Raw genomic sequence first — 22,759 nt, forward strand, 5'->3', positions numbered from 1 at the left:
CTGTCTGTCCCTCTATCTGTCCGTGTGAACGATAAATTTGTTTAGAAATGTCCGATCGCTTTTACATCTCCGTTAGTTATGAACTGAATTGCATGAAATTCAATATGGGCATAGCGCCTTAGCCATATAATACGCAATACCAAAAGTTGAGTCGAATCGATTCAAAATTCACAGTGCCCTTTTCGCATCTCGACCATTTATAAAATAAAAATTGCAAACTTTTTTTCTTATAAAAGTATTTGAATGAAATTTGATACATAGGCACTTGGAATAAAGGAAAATCTGACGCCAGTTTCAAAATTTGGTTTTGCGCATGGGCAGTGTCAACTTTTTTATTTATGGAAGCATTTAAGTGAAATTTGATACTTTGGCGCTTGGAACAAAGGAAAATCTAACATTAGTTTCAAAATTTCGGTTTGCGCATGCGCAGTTCCAACTTTCTTATTTAGAAAAGCATTGAAATGAAATTCTTCTTATAAACTGAAATTGAAATAGCATGTCAAAAATGGATTGCTCATGTGCAACGCTATCTTGCATATTTGTGGCCGGATTTTTACGATTTTAACAGAAGTTGCACCTTACAAATGGGAAATGAATGCAAGTGGAAATGTGCTTTATGTAAATCGTTTACGATTACTTTTTAACTTGTTAAAGTGTTCTCTCTCTCTCCGGTTCGTTTTCCAAATAATAGACATTCTGGGTGGAAATTCCAAGAATAACTTTGGCAACCGCGGTGCAAATGTGGTGCGTTCTCTTTGCGTCGTTTACTTTCTATGAAACATTGTTTCTTAATGAGTTTCGGGAGCCTCTCGAGTCGAGATGTCAGAGATGTATATCATATTTTGTCTCCTTAATTAGTGCTATTGGGTTACAATTGCTAGCTCAGCCTTAAGTCACCTCTCTTGATCACGAGGAAATTAGTCAGCAAGATTTCAATAGTTGGCCCCACCCTCTCTCTTGTATTATTAGCACAATTAAAAAACATAGGGGAGTTATGTTACACGTGATAAAAAGTAGGTAGATAATAGTGGGAATCAGTTTTAAGTTTCATTCGTTTTTTGACTGTCAGGGTGATCGATGTGTAGGAGTTGCTAAATTAATTTGCGTATTAATCGCGATAGAGTCGACAATATCGCAGGTTTCCTAGTAAAATTTGGAAAATTTAGAAAGCATTTATCACATTTAACAAAGTTTGAAACAAATTCGATTTGTCGACAACCGTCACGATCAGGGTTTGTGTTTGGAACGTAAAATATAACACCGCAAGTTCCGGTAGTTACGATAAAAGTTTGAAGTAAATAAATTCTAACGCCGGTTATATACACGTAGCAAAAATAAGGATTCTCACGAACAGTACAAGGACCTAATAGACAGGGAGATGTTAAAAAACTGCTGTATTTAGTCAAGAATAAAATAAGTAGGCGCACTAATTTTGTCTCATAAAGAGGCATTGTTCAATAAGGAATATTATAGAGCAAATTTTTACGTATTGAAGTTTTCTCCTGGATAATCTAACCACGTATTTATTGATGAAATTGTGGTTTGCTCGTAACTTTTAAAATACAAGGATACATCAGAAAAAACCATCGTATATGAGGTACCATTTTTTTTCGTTTAGGTATATAAAATTAAAGGTTTGAATCTTTAAGAAAAAAAACATCGTAATTTTAAACTTGATTGAGGTTTAAAATTTAATTAAGAATTTCTTTTGGCGCGAACTGTACTGCATTGGTTTTTTTACCGCAACGTTTCTAGGTTGTAAATTTTCTGCCTACGTCAAATTTTCTGGAAGTGCAAATGTTCCTAAGGTAAACGTCCCTAGGCAGATTCTCCGGGATGAGTTCTCGTGCATAGCCGAACTCAAGGAAGGAAAAAAGGCCTGTCTGGTAGTTTCCTTGAAATTAATTTCGTGGGGCGGTGAGGCTACATTTTGTAGGGCGAGTATTCTGCGAACACGATTGCAAAGTAAATTTTCTGGGTCAAGTTTTCTCAAGGGAAGAATATTTCCGAGCGTTTTTTTTTTGGGAGACGAAGACTCTGAGGCCGCACATACAATATTTACCCATAAAAAACTTTTCATAGATAAATTCGTCACTTGAGAAAAAATTGACTAGCGGAGCCTGAAATTTTTCTATTACACTCCAATTAATAAATCAGTAGTCTTCAGTTTTTCCCAGAAATACAAAGGATCTCGAGCATTTCTCGTGTGACGGAACTTTCTGAATGTATTTTTATCTTGAATTAGTTTCCTGTGGTCTTTATTCAAAGCTGTGGTGCAGATTTTTCCGCGAGAACAGAAGTTCTCTGTGAGAAAATTTTCGGTTCATAAAACTTTTCATAAACAAATTTTTCGGGGAGGAGATGAAATTTAATAAATTCTCCCTAACAAAACTCGCGCCGTGTATTTACACCCTTTGAAAATCACTCAAAAAAATTTCTGGATGAAATTACAATCCAGCATTTTCCGTTAGTTTTGAAGTCATTACTAAACTTTTCCTAGAATTTCCTAGAAGGCCGAATTTTTCTGACCGTAAATTTTCCATGCAGATAGTTTTCAAGGGGGCATATATTCAGGTATACGAGAAAATGTTCAGGGTTCCTGGTTTGTGTTTCATAACAAATTTTCCAATGCGAATTTTCCTTTTACACTTGCTCTTTTCCATAAATACAAACGATATCGAGAATTTCCCGTGGATCGATATTCTTTGGAGCGAGTTTCTAGGAATACAAATTGTACAACGGAGTAAAAACGGGCACGTGAACGCTCCTATGGTAATATTTCATAAGAATTTTCCGGTGCGAATATCTTGAACCAGGCCCCCGAATATTTCTCTTAACAAAACTCGCCCCTAACATTCGTGCCTTCGAAAACTTTCAAGAAAAATTCAGATCCTGAATATAATGCAGTCCAGCATTATCGTCATTGGTAAACTCGTACAGAAACAGGCGGAAGCCTAAGAATTTCCTCTTGGATTGAATTTTCCTAAATGCAAATTTTCTTTGAGGGAGTTTTTTGGGAAACGTGGATGTTTCTTAAGTGAGCTTCCATAAGCAAATTTTGTTGAGGGGATTTTTTTCTGACATGCCGAGACTGCATCTGGAATAAATTCTCCTCATCTTCATTCGCCCCTTGAGAAAGCTTTAATGGAAAATTCCAGTGGTGGAGAGAATGTTACCCGGTATTTGATTAATTTTTCCATCGTGAAACACAAAGGATTTCGAAAATTTCCCGTGGATCGAAATTACCTGAACGTATTTTTTCGGAGCTAGTTTCCAGGAGCGCAAATTTTCCGGCAAGCTGAAATTTTCTCTGTAGGCGAGTTTTCCGGAAACGCGAATGCATAATATGGTATGTTTTCATAAGCAAATTCTCCGGGAGAGGACTTTCTTGAGGGAATAATATTCTGTGCAGGCATTTTCCGGTGCGAATATCTTGAGCCTCGTGTAAATACCTCCCTTGAAAAGCTTTCACTACTTAATAGAATGCAATCCAGCATTAAGGTTCACTGCTAAAATCGTCATTAGTAAACTTGGGGTAGTTTTCTGGGAACGCGAATGCTTTTTAAGTATGCTTCCATAAGCAAATTTTCCGGGGCTGAATTTTCTTGAGGGAAGTTTTTTTGTTAGGGCCAATATTCCCAGGTTGTATCTGAATGTTACCTCTTTTAGAAAGCCTTCAAGGAAATTCGGCATTTTTCTTTTACATTCCAATTTATATTCAGTTACAATTTTCTGGGGTGAGAGTTGAATACTTGTCTATTCCGGGGCGAATATTGCGATGCCCCACCTGGAATGGCTGCCTCAAAAGTGCAATTTTTCATTGAAGGAAAGTTTGGCTCCTAGAAAGAATGCAATTGGCACTTTTTTAGCGCATTCTCCAACTCCAGCTCAAAAAACAAGAATAGGTACATCTCGTCACCGTGTAATAACGGTGAAGTATGTTCGGTTGAGAAATGTCAATTAGGTACGATGCGCGCTAACTTTAATTGTCACCTTATAATGAGGCTTTCAATCTAACTAAAGTTTTTTGTTCGCCATGACGAAATCCCATAACTGATGTCATTTAGGCGCCATACCTATTTAGGTACACGTGTAATCCACGTTTTTAACACAGATACGAGATACACCTTTCAGATAAGCCGAGCCGAGCAGAAAAATAAACACATTACCTTCACATGTATATATATAAAAATAAATTACAAACTTTTAATTAAGCGCCTACCTACACTTGGCTAGAAATGAAAAAGGCGTTGCGCTCCTATAAAAAAAATATATACGGCGGATTTGGCAATTATCGTAAAGTTATAAACACGAAATCGTGTGTAATCATGCGATTGCCCCCTACAACCTGTTTACTAAAATCGTTCTAACTGAAACAAATGTTGAATTGGTAATTAGCCTCGGAAAGAAAACGCATGCATGTAATTAAGGCTTTATCGGAATTTTTAACGAACGGCCATATGCACTGGATAATTGAACTATTTTTAACGTTAGCGCGTTACATAAATATGTGTGAGTGCGTAGGTAGGTACATATAACCCACTTTTCCAATCTTATCTCGGAGTGGAGTACTTTTTCTGTTTGTTTTTGACCAAATTACATGGAAACATTTTGAGGATATCTCGACCTAATTATCTAAAGTAAACTACAGTCAAAATCAAAACTTCCAATTCGGTGCTAAGGACCACTTTTAATATGAGCCGTGTACAGAAAACCATTCAATTCAATCAATTTTGGATTTTCGTTTCTCCACTGAAACTTCGTCACATCAGTCTTGACAAAAGATCTCTATAATAAAAGAACATTATACTAATTGGAATTATTGGATTGGGTGCAGCTTTACAAAGTCATCGGTAAACCGAAAGCTTGAAGCTGAACTTATTGTTTCATCAACACCTGCACTATTTTAAAATGCAACAATCTGATAAAATCTAAGCTAGTTCTGGACCAAATTTATAACCTACAGTATAAAGTACTTTAGTAAAATGTAAACGTCTTTGCATAAGAATTTATAGTACGGCACGTTATTTACACTTACACCTTCTGCTAGCAATAAGCGAGTAATCGAATAAAAGTAACTCTGTATGCACAGCACGGCTTGTTCGAAAGGTTCTTCAATTCTATTGCGATCCTGTCACCACCCCCCATAATCAAATTTATCGTTCTCATTATACAATCTAATTTCATCGGTAGGCGTTGCATTTTCCAGATATTCTTTCAATTTTTAACATGCACGGGGATCTTTGGGATTTAAGCTGTCAATGGTTTACCAAAATAATGATAGATGAAAAGGGCACCGCTCATTATACCTACTTCTTAAAACAAGTGCAATCCGTCACGTGTGAATATTTGGAAGTTCCGGTGCCGAAAAGAACGCTATTTCAAGAACAAAACTAAAATCAATTATGTTCGGTCATTAACTATTGTTATTACCTAAGCTATGAGTAATCTGCTAAAAATGTTTCCTTGTGAGCACTGTGCTGTACATTAGATCATTATTATTAATTATAAATGGCAAGATCGCACTTAATTCTTGGTTTGCCATCAGGTTTAAAAGAAGGATTAAATGCATTTGACCTTAAAACCCTCTTTAGAGACAAGCCACTTCTCTGACTGGTATCATGACAACATATTTGGGCATTCGGCTTTAGCTTCAATGTTCCTACTTTGAAAATGAGAGGACAAAATGTGCCAAATTCTTGACAGAACAGCGTCCTAGTTCAAATGAAAAATCGAGCTTTCAGCAGTGTCTTCAAAAAATGGTGACTGTAGGGAAAAAACTGTGACTGTAATCGACTATTGCTAGGGTTGTAATTCTAGTGGTGCATTAAATGTTTTTGTTTCTTTGATGGATTTTGTTTTCAGGATCCTCTAGTAACCCTAAATGTGCGTATAAAAATGTATCCCTTTGTCAATTTTAAAATTACCGAAACTTGAGCTTTTACGTGACTATCAGCGACTATTGCAATTCTATTGGTGCATTAAATATTTCTGTTTCTGTAACTGATGTGGTTTTCAGGATCCTCAAGCAACCCTAAAAGTGCGTATAAAACTGCATCCCTTCGCCCCTTTTCAAATAGTCAATTGTTTCATCAACTATCGCTAGGGTTGCAATTCTATTGGTGCATTAAATATGTTTGTTTGTTTGATTGATTTTGTTTTCAGGTTCCTCAAGCAACCCTAAACGTGAGTGTAAAAGTGTATCCCTTAGCCCCGTTTAAAATCGCACTTTTTCGTAGATTGATTTTGTTTTCAGGATTCTCAAGCAATCCTAAAAGTGCGTATAAACCTGCATCCCTTCGCCCCCTTTAAAATAGTCAATTGGTTAAGAAAACTCGCCCTTTTACGTGACTGTCATCTACTGTTGTTAGGGTTGCAATTCTATTGGTGCATTAAATATTTTTGTTGCTTTGACTGATTTGGTTTTCAGGTTCCTCAAGCAACCCTAAACGAGAGCGTAAAAGTGCATCCCTTAGCCCCCGTTAAAATTTCAAATTTTTTAAAGAAATTCGCGCTTTTACGTGACTCTCATATCGACTATTACTAGGGTTATAATTCAATTGGTGCATTAAATATTTTTGTTGCTTTGACTGATTTTGTTTTCGGGTTATTCAAGCAACCCTAAACGTGAGTTTAAAAGTGCATCCCTTAGCCCCGTTTAAAATCGCAATTTTTTTAAAGGAAACTCGCGCTTTTACTTGACTGTCATCGACTATTACTAGGGTTGTAATTCTATTGGTGCATTAAATATTTTCGTTTCTTTAACCGATGTGGTTTTCAGGATCCTCAAGCAACCCTAAAAGTGCGTATAAAACTGCATCCCTTCGCCCCTTTTAAAATAGTCAATTGTTTAAGAAAACTCGCCCTTTTACGTGACTGTCATCGACTATTGTTAGGGTTGCAATTCTATTGGTGCATTAAATATGTTTGTTTCTTTGATGGATTTTGTTTTCAGGTTCCTCAAGCAACCCTAAATGTGCGTATAAAAGTGCATCCCTTAGCCCTCTTTAAAATTACCGATTTTAATGGAAACTTGAGCTTTTACGTGACTATCAGCGACTATTGCATTAAATCAGTGCCGTAACTAGGCATTTTTCGAAGCGGTGCCGGATCAGGTTTTGGCGCCTTATCACTTACCATTGAGCTCTAATTAATAAAACACCGTACATTTTTGAGAGAAACTTTACACGAAATTTTAAAAGCACTGCGCTACTTAAATTTTAGAAAAATGCTTTGAATAATGAAGTCTTTCACTCAACGAAGAATAGAAATACATTTATTTATATTGTTTCCAATTCTCGCGTCAAATTTAGCTATGACATAGGGTACAAGTCGTAGAAATGATTGCGTCTTAGAATAAGGGTGCAAATGCTGGTCACACTAATACAGACTATTGTATAGATCACAAATAAAGTATTATTATTATTAGTTTAAATTTGCAGCCTTTTCCTACCGCTGTAACTTTGTTCTACAAGGGCCATTCAGAAAGTAGCAGACGGTTTGAAATAAAAAGTTAAGAAAGTGTAAGAAACAACTTTTATTATATACATTTGGAAGCTACACTCTTAGGGTATTTTTCAACATAGTCGCCATTCATATTGAGGCGCTTATCATAGGGTGGTACAAGTGTTTTGATTCAAACTTTGTATACCTCCGCCGTCTGTGGGGGCGTCAGAAGTGGGTACCAACAAAGGGAATGTGGTAGCCCCCTGACAAGATCTTATTGATTGTGGAGTCAAAACTGGCTAATAAAACTACTGATCTGCCACACAAAAATGCGCTGAAATCCCTTGGATGTTCCGTTCATCCTAAAGGACCGTAAATTTAGTTTTAATTATATTTCACTGCACCCTGTATTCGTCTTTAGCAAACTATTAGAATTTAACCGCCGTTCTTGTCTTTTATGACTGGCCTATACGGTACACCGCGATGCCCATCCCGACTTAGTGCCCTCGGTGCTTCAGCGCCTCCGGCACGCCCTCCCCCATTCAGAGCGCGGTGCCGCGGCACCTTTGGCACCTACCTAGTTACGCCACTGCTTTGTTCTCTGATTGATTTTGTTTTCAGGATTCTCAAGCAATCCTAAAAGTGCGTATAAACCTGCATCCCTTCGCCCCCTTTAAAATAGTCAATTGGTTAAGAAAACTCGCCCTTTTACGTGACTGTCATCTACTGTTGTTAGGGTTGCAATTCTATTGGTGCATTAAATATTTTTGTTGCTTTGACTGATTTGGTTTTCAGGTTCCTCAAGCAACCCTAAACGAGAGCGTAAAAGTGCATCCCTTAGCCCCCGTTAAAATTTCAAATTTTTTAAAGAAATTCGCGCTTTTACGTGACTCTCATATCGACTATTACTAGGGTTATAATTCAATTGGTGCATTAAATATTTTTGTTGCTTTGACTGATTTTGTTTTCGGGTTATTCAAGCAACCCTAAACGTGAGTTTAAAAGTGCATCCCTTAGCCCCGTTTAAAATCGCAATTTTTTTAAAGGAAACTCGCGCTTTTACTTGACTGTCATCGACTATTACTAGGGTTGTAATTCTATTGGTGCATTAAATATTTTCGTTTCTTTAACCGATGTGGTTTTCAGGATCCTCAAGCAACCCTAAAAGTGCGTATAAAACTGCATCCCTTCGCCCCTTTTAAAATAGTCAATTGTTTAAGAAAACTCGCCCTTTTACGTGACTGTCATCGACTATTGTTAGGGTTGCAATTCTATTGGTGCATTAAATATGTTTGTTTCTTTGATGGATTTTGTTTTCAGGTTCCTCAAGCAACCCTAAATGTGCGTATAAAAGTGCATCCCTTAGCCCTCTTTAAAATAGCAAATTTTTTAAAAAAATTCGCGCATACTTGACTATCATCGACTATTACTAGGGATGTAATTCTATTGGTGCATTGTATATTTTTGTTTCGTAGATTGATTTTGTTTTCAGGTTCCTCAAGCAACCCTAAAAGTGCGTATAAAGCTGCATCCCTTCGCCCCCTTTCAAATAGTCAATTGTTTTAAGAACTCGCCCTTTTACGTGACTGTCATCGACTATAGGGTTGCAATTCTATTGGTGCATTAAATATTTTTGTTTCTTTAACTGATTTGGTTTTCAGGTTCCTCAAGCAACCCTAAACGCGTGTGTAAAATAAGCCCAATAAAATTCCAAACATAATTATTATTAAAGCTATTAATTTTATTAGTTATTTATTATAGAGAAGAATATATAATCTTTGAATTGTTGTACATCCCTTCGCCCTCTTTAAAATCGCAAATTTAAAAAAAAAACTCGCGCTTTTACGTGACTGTAATCGACTATTGCTAGGGATGTAATTCTATTGGCGCATTAAATATTTTTGTTTCTTTGATTGATTTTGTTTTCAGGATCCTCAAGCAACCCTAAAAGTGCGTATACAAGTGCATCCCTTCGCGCCCTTTAAAATCGCCAATTTTTTAAAGAAAACTGGCGCTCTTACGTGACTGTCATCGACTATTGCTAGGGTTGTAATTCTATTGGTGCACTAAATATTTTTGTTTCTTTGACTGATTTTGCTTTCAGGATCTTTAAGCAACCCTAAAAGTGCGTGTAAAAGTACATCCCTTCGCCCCCTTTAAAATCGCAATTTTTTCAAAGAAATTCGTACTTTTACGTTACTTTAATAAACTATTGCTAGGGATGTAATTCTATTGGTGCATTAAATATGTTTGTATGTTTGATTGATTTTGTTTTCTGGATCCTCAAGCAACCCTAAAAGTGTGTGTAAAAGTGCATTAAGATGCATTAAGTATTTTGTGCCTTAAAAGAAATCCAGTTACTTCTAGTTAGATCCATAAACAACCCCATAGCTACACACAAAACTGTAAAGCTTTCTTTTGTTGTGAAAGTATGCAATTTTTAGGAAAATTTACCCTCGTAGGACAGGAATCTAATACGAGGGTTGCAACTTCTATGGCGGATTAACTGTTCACGAGCTTAATTCTTGTACCTCATATAGGAAACAGCTGCGAAATATGTAGGAAATGGACGAAATTAGAGGAAATTCTGGCGAAATATTAGTAAATTTTGGAGAAATGGGAGAAAATATCAAAGAAATGAGGAAATCTCGAGGAAATTCTTAGGAAATACAGACAAAACTTTCAACAAATAAAGATTTATAGACAAGTAACTTTATTATTCATTCACGTTGCTTCAAAGAAATTTTGTGTAAATTTGGGGAAATTTAAGGCAATACTAGAAATGTTGGGGAAATGGTGGAAATTTTGAGGCAATGAAGGAAACCTTTATCCCCTCGAAGCAGTCCTTAGCCGCCTACAACAATGTAACCCTCTGCCATTGTGAAATGGTAATTTTTAGAAAATTGTACCCTTGAACGGCAGGCATCTATTACGAGGGTTGCACCGTTTATGGCGCTTTCACTATTTTTATTGACTATATTTCCAGTGCCCATAAGCAGTTCTTAGCCACACACAAAAAATGCAATCCTACACCATTGTGGAATTATGCAATTTTGAGGTAAAAGGGTCTTCATTATAAAACGGTTTATTAAAGTTTAATTAAGAATAAAATTTTTCGTAACAAGATTCGTGAACCCACGCATTTTTTTAATGAATTCGTATGGATAAAATTCTCAAAAACGAACAAAAACGAGTAGGTAAGAAAATTAAAAGTGGACCACACGCAAGATACCCACTTAAGAACGTATAACTTCCCTTTACACACACATAGTTAAAGTTATTTACTTTTATTATTAACGTTAAACAGATAATTATTTGTACGCTAATGTTTAAAGTTAATAATCGCAGACAGCGTTCGACCGGCGTTTGATTTATGACAATTTTCAAATTTAAAATTTAAATTTGGTTGTACAAAGAATATTGTCGGGAGGCATATTATTAATGATAATCGTCTCACCTTTAACATTCTGATTTTCAGCGAGAGAGGGTCAACAAACTGTGTAATGACAACCCTTGGATATTGTTCGAAAAACGTGGGCTCGATTAACAAGCGAGCGTCAAATTACGTCCTTTCGGCCTACACGTTTCGAAATCAAACGCATCATCTTCAGTAAACACTTCGCCTACGGAGACTTTCGTACGGAATTGTGAATGCTATAGGCGTGGAAAAACGGGTTCAGTTGCAGCAAAAGACCAAATACGGTAAACACCCACCTAGTATCAATTAATTCTACTCAATAAATTATCGCCGTCGTTTTACACTACACTTGTGCCGTTCCTTTCAGCTGCTAACATATGAATGAAATTATTGAATGGAGTGTTTCCATCTTTTTACAACATACTTTATAAGGTCAAGCTTATCGCGCTTTTCTTCCTGTTCCTATTTTGCATTGTTGTTATTATTTTTATTACACGCGATACGCTGTCGCTCGGTTTTATAGTAATTGCCAGTGTGAAAGATAAATAAAATATTTAAACTAATTAAACTGATTCAATTAAACGGGTCGAGTAATTGATATGAATTATATTGTATAGTCGAACAGTAATATTGTAAGCCTTGAAGGCAATATTATTCAAGATAGTCGAGTAAATGTGGGCCATCAACGTTAATTGCTGACTAATTTAATCCGAGACACTTAATAATGGTAAGCAATAATAATTTTCGACGAGTGAATTGTGTAAACATAGAAATTCCTTGAGCTTGACACTCGAATGAAGGATGCTGTCCTAATTTTTTGTACGACTTACTTTTTTCTCTACCACTACCTACTGAAAATGTACCGAAATAGTTAATTTTCTGTTTGGTTAATCCAAAGAAAATCCTAAGAAATTCGAGGTAGTTTTTGACGATTTGAAAAATTAATACCAAAGATCGGAACTCTTTGATACAGGGTGGCGAGACAGACCTATTTGCCTTTAATCAAAAATACGCCGAACTAATCAATTTTTGATTGTTGAAAAAACGGACGGACGGAAAAAAATTCAATCCACTCTTGACTATCGCAAAATTACTTTTCATTTTTGACTCACCATCCTCTGCATTCAAGCCAACGAATGCCTAAACGTGAATTTTTGAAAAAAGCTAAACATTCCCCCAAGAAAACATCATTTTGCCTTTTGAAAACTAAGAAAATGCCCATTTCCATACATACAAAAGCATTTCACCAACTTCCCGAACACGTGGTTTTGAATTCCACTTTGCTCTTATCGTTCCCCACCCCCGGAAACCAAATTAAATCGAGATCAAAATTTGTTTGCCTTCGAGGTGTTGTATCTCGGTGTAGCAATTTTTGAAAAACTCAAAAAACACATCTAAACACCTTATCGAAAGCATGTCTGCTTTTTTCTGGATATAGGCAAAGAAATAACATGTAACTTTCACGTAATTCCACTTGCGTCCCTCGTAGTACAGATTGCAGACCCTGTTGCAGATTAAAAGAGTGTACAAAGTGCAGGCCAAGACGCTTAAAAAAGTCTAGGAGAGTCCTAACAAGCTTTTAATGAGTATTTAATCCCTGAACCTTGAAGTGCCTTTAGTATCCGTTACCAGCTAAAAGGGTATCCAGATGAATTTAAGGGCCTTTGAGAGCTTGACAGTTTCCAAGAACTTTTAACATCTGAAAGTCTTAAAAGGGCGTTAAGCTAACGAGCCTTTAAATGCTTCGATTTGTAAAGCTTCCAAAACACCTGTGACACTGCAGGGGTTTACAAGAGATTTTTTAAAAGCTTCCAAGAGTCTATCAATCTCATTTTAGACAGCCTTAAAGAGTCTTTAAGAGCTCAATCTTGAGAAAAATTGTAATAGTACATGCAAGAGCACTCGAGTTCCGGAAATCCTTCCGGTTTGTTTTAGGTCCTTTCAAATTTGTAAAACTGATGGTTTTAAGAGTCACTAAAGGTTTTTAAAATGACGTAGTTGCTTAGCACCCTCAAAGGAGCAGGCAACCCGCACAGGAGGGGCTGAGATTATACCCCCGAGTGCCATAAAAATGTTAAGTGACCCCCCAATATTCTAAACGTCTTTTCACAGCCATGGAGCTTAGGAAAGTCGAAAAAAATGGTAACAGTTATTAGCCACAAACATTTTCGGTCAACAGCCCCTAGGGGAGTAGGCAACCCCTCCCCCTAACAGAGGGGCAGATGAGCATGGCGGCACGTCGGAACATTAAGAAGATGGGTGCCAAATTTTATAGCTTGACTCAAAAGTGCAACCATCTTGGGTTAGGGATTTTGAAAATATTTTCCCAAAATGAGAAAGAGGACATCCAAAAACCTAGTTAAAGCCGCAAGTTCCATCCTTCCATGTGTTATAGTTCTGGTACAGGTGTCCCTGTATGTAAAGCGCAAACTCTAGTGACGAGACAAAGAAATAGGTAAAAGAAACCTCCAACACTCGGATAGCCTCTAACGGCAAAACAAAAGAACCAATGTAACAAGAAATCTAGAGCACTTGAAACAACTTTACTACAGGCACAACTAACGTCGCAAAATTTTTACTAGACTTTTTTACTCAGAAAATAATACAAAATCACGTAGTGAAGAGTTCGCAAGGATACGCCCTCTAGAGTCAAATTTTGCGTAAAGAATGACAGTAGCATGCTTCGGTATATTGTGATATTTTTTGATATTCTCTGGCATTCTTAGATATTCTGTAATATTCTTAGGTATTAATTTACCCCCTCAACAATCCTTTTCATTACGGTAATTAAGGATAGAATCATTTCTACTCAACCCCCACAAACCCAAATGGTGTCGGACTTTAGTTGAAACGACTAGTACTCAAAATGTGACATATTTTAATCTTCGAATGTAAGTTTACTTCTCAAAACAGAATATCGGGAATTCAAGGGGGGGGGGGGCTCTGTTAAGACACAAATATTTGAAAGCGTCCGGCACATTTTCAAGGTACTCGTATAACGTCTATTTGCATTATAGAACAATCCCCTTAAAAGTACCTTGAAATAACGAAAGCACGCCCGGAAGGACAAATCCCAAACAATAGCAAATTTTTTAATTCTTAAAGAATGTGGTACCATAAGGGCTCTTGATATCCGATATCCTGGGTATTTAGTACCACTTAGGTACTGTATATAACTAATTGCATAATACAGTTTGTACTTACGAAGTATTAAATATTACCTACTAGCGAGATTTGGAAGGTAGCCAAGGCTGATACAATCCTAAAGGTATCAAAAAACTTCTATGCACATTTAGTGAGTACTTAAGTAGTACTAAGTAAATAATATTGCTGTTCATTTATCAATTAGTTTATTTTTTGATTTGCACGATTATTACTAACCTAAATGTAATGCTATTTGGTATGGTTGGAAAGCATTTTCAGAGCTTTCCAACGACGTATCACACATGGAGGGTCACTATTTAAGATTTAAAAGTTGGGGTGGCTGCGGCGCAGGGCGTTGAAGGGGGTGCGTCGCCAACTATGTCATTGTGATTCCCCCTCCGAATTACCGAAACGGATTTTGATTTTTTTAAATATCTCATTTATTTACTAAGACCTGGGGGATGGTACTTAAGTTTTCAAATTGCCACCCTGTATATCAAATATACCTATCATAAAACTGATTGCGTATATATTATTGTGTTAATTGACATAGTTTAGACGATGTCTATTTTTTGTTTAAATAACAACATTCTGATTTGGTTATTTTCTTGCAAAATTACGTTTTTATTTTTTTTTATTTATATATTTTTTTTAAATTTTATTCGCATATTTACAATCTACATCATATTTGAGTATTAAGTAAATTTGTACGTTAAGGAAAGATTAAGAGGCATTGTTAGAATTGTATTAGGTGTTTGTAAAAGTTTTTTAATGGGGGTTTACAGTATAGTTGAATTCCGCAGTTCTAATTTAATAAGCGTGTACCTGAAACCATAAAACATTTTTTTGGACAGTAAAAGTTTATTTAAAAATAGAGGCTGATTAGCAAAAAAATAATGAACATGTGCGGTTTTAAAGGTTTATTCAAAACGATATGATTGTGGCGGGCTCTGTGACGTAATAAGCCCGACCAATCAGCTCCTAGAACCATTCAGATGACATAACGACTTGGCAATATTGCAGGAGAATGGCATTTATAACTTGCGTCATCTGTCACAGGCACTTGTCACTTTCGTGCTAGATGCAGTTAAACATCCCTCTCAAAACGTCAAATGTGACAAACGTCAGACCCTCGCGTAAGGTTGCCAGCTCACTTCTACGTGATTGGTTGTAGGTTTGTGACGTATTTAGTCTGAAGCGTTTCAAATTCGGACTAAAAACACAGCTTTTCAATAATTTATTTTGGGTTTATTTTACTCGCAAATAAAAATTGAGGACACACGGGTCTTTTTATTTTTAATGTACTTTGTGGATCAGAAATAAAAAATGAAGGCGGGATGACCCCATTGTAATACTGACTCTCATTACGATCAGAGTTGTGATTATAGCTAAAAGTTAATTAATTTTGTAAACAGATGTTGTCGCAGGTGCGCGCTTAGATAAGAGGATTTTGTTTATTTTAACCAAAGATTTAGAAAGTAGAATCGAAGATGAGACAAGAGGCGAGGAAGAAGTGGATTTTTCCTTCGCCTTTGGCCTTTTCACTGCCGCTTCCTTGCTTTCGCCGTTGGGTGTAATCGGGCCCATTTGTTGGGGCCGGGCTTTCAGCTTTTCGGGTTTCGGATGTACTAAAGACAGTCAGTTTGTGTAATTATAAGTTTATTGAAGAACGTTAAAGAATTAAGAGACACCGGGTTAATTTGAATAGTGGAGTTTGAGTTAAGGAGAAGTTTTGTGTCACATATTCGGAGACAGGTTTAAGTTTTATGTAAGTTAGTGGAGTTTCTGAAGCAAATTCTGTTTAGTATTTGGAGTATTGACATTTGACAGTAATTAAAACTTTATTTTACCTGTTTCGATCGAGCGCTTGTAGCGCGGTGTTTGTCGCTGGCACTGTTGCCACTTTTTATTACAGCAATTATGGAATAAATTTGTGTTGTGTTTCAATGAACAGTTTTATATCAGTTTGAGCCCAAATTACGATCCTAGATTTTAAGAGTTTCATGTTAATTGTGACTTTATTTAATTGAGCTAGCTGGACACGTGTTTTTTTTTGTGGGTGACTTAGTGCCCGCCATTGCACACAGCAATATCTAGTACCCATGGAGTACTAGATAGTACCGTTGTATATTAATGTGCTGGTCATCCAGTGTGCTGACTGCTTTTCAAATGCTGTTGGCCAGTATGGCTTTAAATTACTGGAAATACAAGATCTTAATTATAAGGTACAAAGGACGTAAACAGTTTCCAAGACATTCTAAGGTTTTAGATGATAACGAGCCAGGAAAAAACCGCCCCCCAAATGTTTACTCGTCCGGAAACTCACTCTGACTAAAATCGCTCTTTAAAAAAACTTCCCTTGGTCGTTTTTTCCAACCAATTTGGTGCATTAATATGATTATGATAACATACTACGATATCTAAAAAATACAAGAGAAAGCACTGATCATATAGTGGGGTTAAAACTAAATAACCTTAACATTAAGTGCACAGTTATAAATAATTCCTAATTGTGGGGTTCCATTGTGCATAAATAGTCGTTTCCCAAACAAAATTTAACTGTTACAAGCTTCTAGGATCAATTTGAGCTTATTTTAGGAAATCGTTTGGTCAAAATTCATGGGTCATCGAGATAACGTATGCGAATGAATATTCAATTCGGGTTAATAGACGAAAAGTTAAGAAAGGTCCAAAGTCTCGCTTCCCTGGAGGTCCAGAAATAAATAAATCGGTCTAAACCCAAAATGGGCAAATTGGGCTTTCTTACCACCTTCAAGGTGGCAAAATCCCGCTGTTTTTTAAAGAACTTTTTGTAAAAGTTTTGATTCGTTGTGACGCTGGGGTGGTTTCGAAAAATACCTCTACTGGCCCATTGAAGGACGACTAAAGCATCCATTCACCTTCGTTTTTAATTACCATAATTAAGTTATCTAATCTCGGCGACTAATTGGCCCAAATTTTCAGGTACATTTATAGCGACGTTCCACCGGTTTGACGAATTAATTAGTTCCCGTTTCGCCCTTTTTTCGGCCGATAGTAAAATTTCGAACGTCGAATGATAATGAATTTATTTATATACCCGTGTTGTTGACCTCTTCGTTCATAGAGAAAATTGCGTCATTTGTAAACAAATTCGGTGGATAAATGGCGAATGTCATCGACATTGGCGAAAAACTCGACTTACCTAAACGGGGACCGAGCCAGTATTTTCCAGGACCGGTGTATATATGGGGTGTAGGTTTGCGCGTCGTGCTGCGATTCACTTCCGGTATGACTCCAGTAGTGGTAGGTCTGAGGGACTCGCAGCGGCGCGGGAAGCAAGTTTCCCGCGTGCAGATGCACTTGGTGCACCTGTAAGTGCTGTAGTAATTCCAACCGTAGCAAGGAACTATCGGGTTATATTTGTAATGGACAACCCCGTCTTGGGTCACATATGAATTTCGCTTCCGCCTTTCTATTTCGTCGGAAAGTATGCGTTCGCGCACGAATTTTTCTCCGTGGTGGTGTCGAACTTTATGGGCTTCTTCCTTTTGTAATAAAACTCGATCTGCCAATTTTTTCTTAATTGAACGCCTGCGGCGCTTACGCTTTTTACCGTTTTCATAATCCGAGACTTCATTATTGTTCGAATCTTTGTTATTATCGACGTTGCCGCCGGTTTCTAATTTGTAATTCCGGCGCGCTATCGATCTATTACCGAAAGGGGACAGCACACCGTAAGGGTTTTCATCCACTTGTCGCACAGTTTTCGCGAGCGATTCACCGCAACTCCCGACCGTTAGCAATAGCACAACCCCTAGCGTTAGTAGAGCGCAACCGAACATGGCAAACACTTGGATCGCCATTAATCGCTTTGATCATTTTCGTATTGGGAATTAAATCGCGGATTATTATGTAACATGTTACTCGTGCTTCCAAGCAAGCCGAACCGCGAGATCACACTGAACCGCGGCCGCGGATCGTGAAACGCGCGGCCAGAACTCGCGAGGTAGGATTTTCTTATCTGCTTGTAAAGTGAATGAGACCAGATATGCTCTTGTTGGTATTTTATGGGTGTCCTCCACGTGCTAGTATAAATAAAGTCTTCTTCGTAGCTTCAACAGGTGTAGTATTCCAAACACCTCCATCGACTACCTACCAGGTGGCCCTTCAATTCCGCCATGTCCCAATAGAGCATTATGAATAAGCAAAACTCTTTCTTTGGAACACAATTGTTGTAATTATGGACGTTTAGCAACGGTATCTGACAATGGTAGGTATAGACATTCCAATCGTATTATGTAATTTTCTTATCAACGTCGAAAAACGAGGTCTTCTCGAGAGCCTTTTGCAATAAGCCGGTGTCTCAATTTATTTCGTTTGGGTAAACTTTCCGACTTGAAACGTGGGAAAAGGAGACATCGCGTTTGTTTATTTTTCTAGACTACTGCGGTTGGTAAACCATTCGCTTTGTCGTTGTACACTAACTGTTGTTTAAGTATCTTCAACTTGTTTCAATTTTTTTCCTTTTACTACAGCCGCTAATGTCGGGCTCGTAGGTAGGTACTTTATTTTTTGGGGTACAAAAGCATTAATCCTCGACATATGTTAGATATCAATTGTTCTTAAAACAACTGCAATTAATGTGAACGTAGTTCATTTCTCGATTTGATCCCTTGGAAAACCACAACGTTACAAATTTATTCATTTTCTCAGGGCGCTAGGGGTAGAGGGCGAAGTCGGGTTCCGGTTTGATTATGTCCATACAAGGACAAATTCTTTTGGGAGATAAGGTAAACGCAAAGACCACATTTAGATCATTTGTTACTATATGCTGCCGCATCAAATGGCGTATTAAAATTGCGACCCTTCGTTAATTAACAAGATACAAAGAAACGCGTACGATTTTCAGTAGGGGAATTTTTTGCCACTTAGCTCGCATTCGGAAACCAGACTTTTAATACGGCTCATATTCAATAGTACTGAATCTTGAACTTGTACAAATCGATTGGCGAAGGTTTGACATCGCCGTATCTTTTCATTCTCGAGTTAGACGAGGAACATAAAGGGAATTTTAACAAGTTAAAAAGTAATCGTAAACGATTTACATAAAGCGCATTTCCACTTGCATTCATTTCCCATTTGTAAGATGCAACTTTTGTTAAAATCGTAAAAATCCGCCCACAAATATGAAAGATAGCGTTGCACATGGGCAATCCATTGTTGACGTGCTACTTCAATTTCAGTTTATGCGAAGAATTTTATTTCAATGCTTTTCTAAATAAGAAAGTTGGAACTGCGCATGCACAAACCTAAATTTTAAAACTAATGTTAGATTTTCCTTTGTTCCAAGCGCCTAAGTATCAAATTTCACTTAAATGGTTCCATAGATAAAAAAGTTGGCACGGCGCATGCCCAAAATAAAATTTTGAAACTGGCGCTAGAGTTTCCTTTATTCTAAGTGCCTATGTATCACATTTCATTTAAATTCTTCCATAAATAAAAAAGTTGGCACTGCGCATGCGCAAAACCAAATTTTGAAATTGGCGTTTGATTTTCCTTTATTCCAAGTGCCTATGTATCAAATTTCATTCAAATACTTTTATAAGTAAAAAAGTTTGCAATTCGGTTTATAAATGGTCGAGATGCGAAAAGGGCACTGTGAATTTTGAATCGATTCGATCCAACTTTTGGCATTGCGTATTATATGGCTAAATCTATGCCCATATTGAATTTCATGCAATTCAGTTCATAACTAACGGAGATGTAAAAGCGATCGAACATTTCTAAACAAAGTTATCGTTCACACGGACAGATAGATGGACAGACAGACAAAGGAACAGACGGAGAGACCAACCGGCAGGCGACAGATAGCAATGCAAAATTATAAACGATCTCTAGGATCGTTAATAAACGGCAAAAGTGTAAAATTATGGAACATGTAAAAAACGGTTTTTTGTTTTTTTTACAATAACTTTTTTTGTAAGCGGTACAGAAAAAATTCCTTCCTTGGTACAAGACTCGACACCATAACGAACCAAATAGCGAAAAAAGTAGAACAATAGCTCTTAAGATAAAAAACTAGTAGCGTCGCAAAGTTAGCGGACGGACGGACGGACGGACGGACGGACGGACAAAGTGGCCACAATAGCGCATTTTTTTTTATTTTTGTGGAAATGCGCTAAAAAGTTGGCACTGCGCATGCGCAAAATAACATTTTGAAACTGGCGCTAGATTTTCCTTTATTCTAAGTGCCTATGTATCACATTTCATTTAAATTCTTCCATAAATAAAAAAGTTGGCACTGCGCATGCGCAAAACCAAATTTTGAAATTGGCGTTTGATTTTCCTTTATCCCAAGTGCCTATGTATCAAATTTCGTTTAAATTCTTCCATAAATAAAAAAAGTTGGCACTGCGCATGCGCAAAACCAAATTTTGAAATTGGCAGTTGATTTTCCTTTATTCCAAGTGCCTATGTATCAAATTTCATTCAAATGCTTTTATAAGTAAAAAAGTTTGCAATTCGGTTTATAAAATGGTCGAGATGCGAAAAGGGCACTGTGAATTTTGAATCGATTCGATTCAACTTTTGGCATTGCGTATTATATGGCTAAAGCTATGCCCATATTGAATTTCATGCAATTCAGTTCATAACTAACGGAGATGTAAAAGCGATCGAACATTTCTAAACAAAGTTATCGTTCACACGGACAGATAGATGGACAGACAGACAAAGGAACAGACGGAGAGACCAACCGGCAGGCGACAGATAGCAATGCAAAATTATAAACGATCTCTAGGATCGTTAATAAACGGCAAAAGTGTAAAATTATGGAACATGTAAAAAACGGTTTTTTGTTTTTTTTACAATAACTTTTTTTGTAAGCGGTACAGAAAAAATTCCTTCCTTGGTACAAGACTCGACACCATAACGAACCAAATAGCGAAAAAAGTAGAACAATAGCTCTTAAGATAAAGAACTAGTAGCGTCGCAAAACGAGCGGGCGGACGGACGGACGGACAGCCGGACGGACGGACGGACGGACGGACGGACGGACGGACGGACGGATAAAGTGGCCACAATAGCGCATTTTTGTTTTATTTTTGTGGAAATGCGCTAAAAAGAATCTAAAAATTCAACTCAGATACAACTAAACTCATTCAACGAATTTTAACAGTTCGTTTAATAGTATATTAAGTATGGAGAACGGTAAGGGATTTTTACCGTTCGAAGACAATTGTTTGGAGGAGGAGCGAAGCGACGACTCCAATTATTGTCTGAGAACGGTAACCCTTAACGTTCGACGTGCTTATAACATTTTTTGCGCGATCGAAATTAAAATTATGCAACCAATATAAATATGCACTAAGAAATTAACGAGCAGAATAAATCGAAATGATCGAAGTGGTATGGTGTACATCACTAGGCAACCAGTTTAAATGTCAAAATTGAAATTAATAATTTCATAAAAATGTGCATGTGTCTGATGTAGTTTACTAGCTTTGCACTTCCTTTATGACTTTATGAGCGTCTTGCTATAGGAAAAACAGCACAAATTGTACGTTTAATTTACCTAACAATAATTAAAGATTAAATGTAATGTAAGACTGTTGATTTTTAAAAAGGCGTCGGTAAGTATTTTTGCTGTTCTGTTTTTAGATCGGTAAGTAATTTTGGCGTCGTCGTAATCATAGTAACTGGTAAATTCTACGTACTGTCATGGAAACACCCATCGTAAATAGTCAGAAATGACCAGAGACTTGCTATAACAAGTCTCTGGAAATGACCGATCGCGCAAAAAGTAATATTAAATATATCCGTGGTGGAAGGTAATTCGTTCACTAGTGAGCACACTAAATGAACTGGTGATCTCTGTAACGCAGCAGTTCTGCATCTAAACGGGTTGAATGTTGCTGTGCATCTTGACGACAATCTTGGAACGCGGAACCTGATTTTGTTTAGTAAAGAAGGGCAATCGATAGTATTGGACAAACGTTTGTAGAGAAAGGTAACACATAGCCGCTTTCTTCTGGTACTAAGAGGTAAAAGTTCAAACCGCGCACACATAGTCGACTGAGAGAAACCTCTTGGGGGATAACATCCATCTTCTCGGTAGCATAGTTTTGAAAGTGATACTTTTTTTCATGAATTTGCTCATAAATGAGGGCGAAGCCCGAGTTCATCAAGCAAATTCATGGAAAAAAAACACTTTCAAAACGTGTTGTACACGAAATTTTTTTGCATAGTGATCCCTAATAACCCACAATTGAATAATTTGATTGACATTCGCGATTTACTGTCACTCAAAAGTGGATACTATGGCTCATACACAGGACTAAACTCCATGGAAACGCATAGTAAAAATCATGAAAAAAAGTACCACTTTCCATACGATTTTTCGTTTAAAAAAGTCCGATAGTTTCATCACTATGTAAAAAACAGTATTTTCATATCAAACTATTCACGCATTCATTTATATCTCAACGTAATCATTCTCCTCTGCGAATTCCACTTCTTCAGGCTCTTCGACGTCCTCTAGTGGTAGTGGGTCGTCTGAAATTACCGACTCGTAGTTCTCCTCGTCTTCCGCTTTACCTACATGGGTACCCTAAAGAGACGATGTGGCATTTAGGCACGATTTGCATGACACTGGACGCAGAGTTAGTTACATTTCAGACCTACAAAAAGCATGTCAAAAAAAATTTATATTACGAATATAATATTCTCTCGTGTGTCCTCAGTGTCCGGTGGAGAAGGTTTACTTAATTT

The 22,759-nt window shown here is 37.1% G+C and overlaps 1 protein-coding gene across 1 annotated transcript in view; it reads right to left on the minus strand.

The window, feature by feature from the left end:
- LOC116173566 (laminin subunit alpha-1-like) overlaps positions 1 to 17,944 on the minus strand; it is a 57,875-nt gene extending 39,931 nt beyond the window's left edge. The window contains exon 1 of the mRNA XM_031491094.1: positions 17,193 to 17,944. Coding sequence (XP_031346954.1) covers positions 17,193 to 17,853 — 661 coding nt within the window. The 5' untranslated portion in view covers positions 17,854 to 17,944. The remainder of the gene's footprint in view (positions 1 to 17,192) is intronic.
- Positions 17,945 to 22,759: the final 4,815 nt, after the last annotated feature.

Source organism: Photinus pyralis, unplaced genomic scaffold, assembly GCF_008802855.1.
Source record: "Photinus pyralis isolate 1611_PpyrPB1 unplaced genomic scaffold, Ppyr1.3 Ppyr1.4_LG1, whole genome shotgun sequence".
Lineage (NCBI taxonomy): Eukaryota > Metazoa > Arthropoda > Insecta > Coleoptera > Lampyridae > Photinus > Photinus pyralis.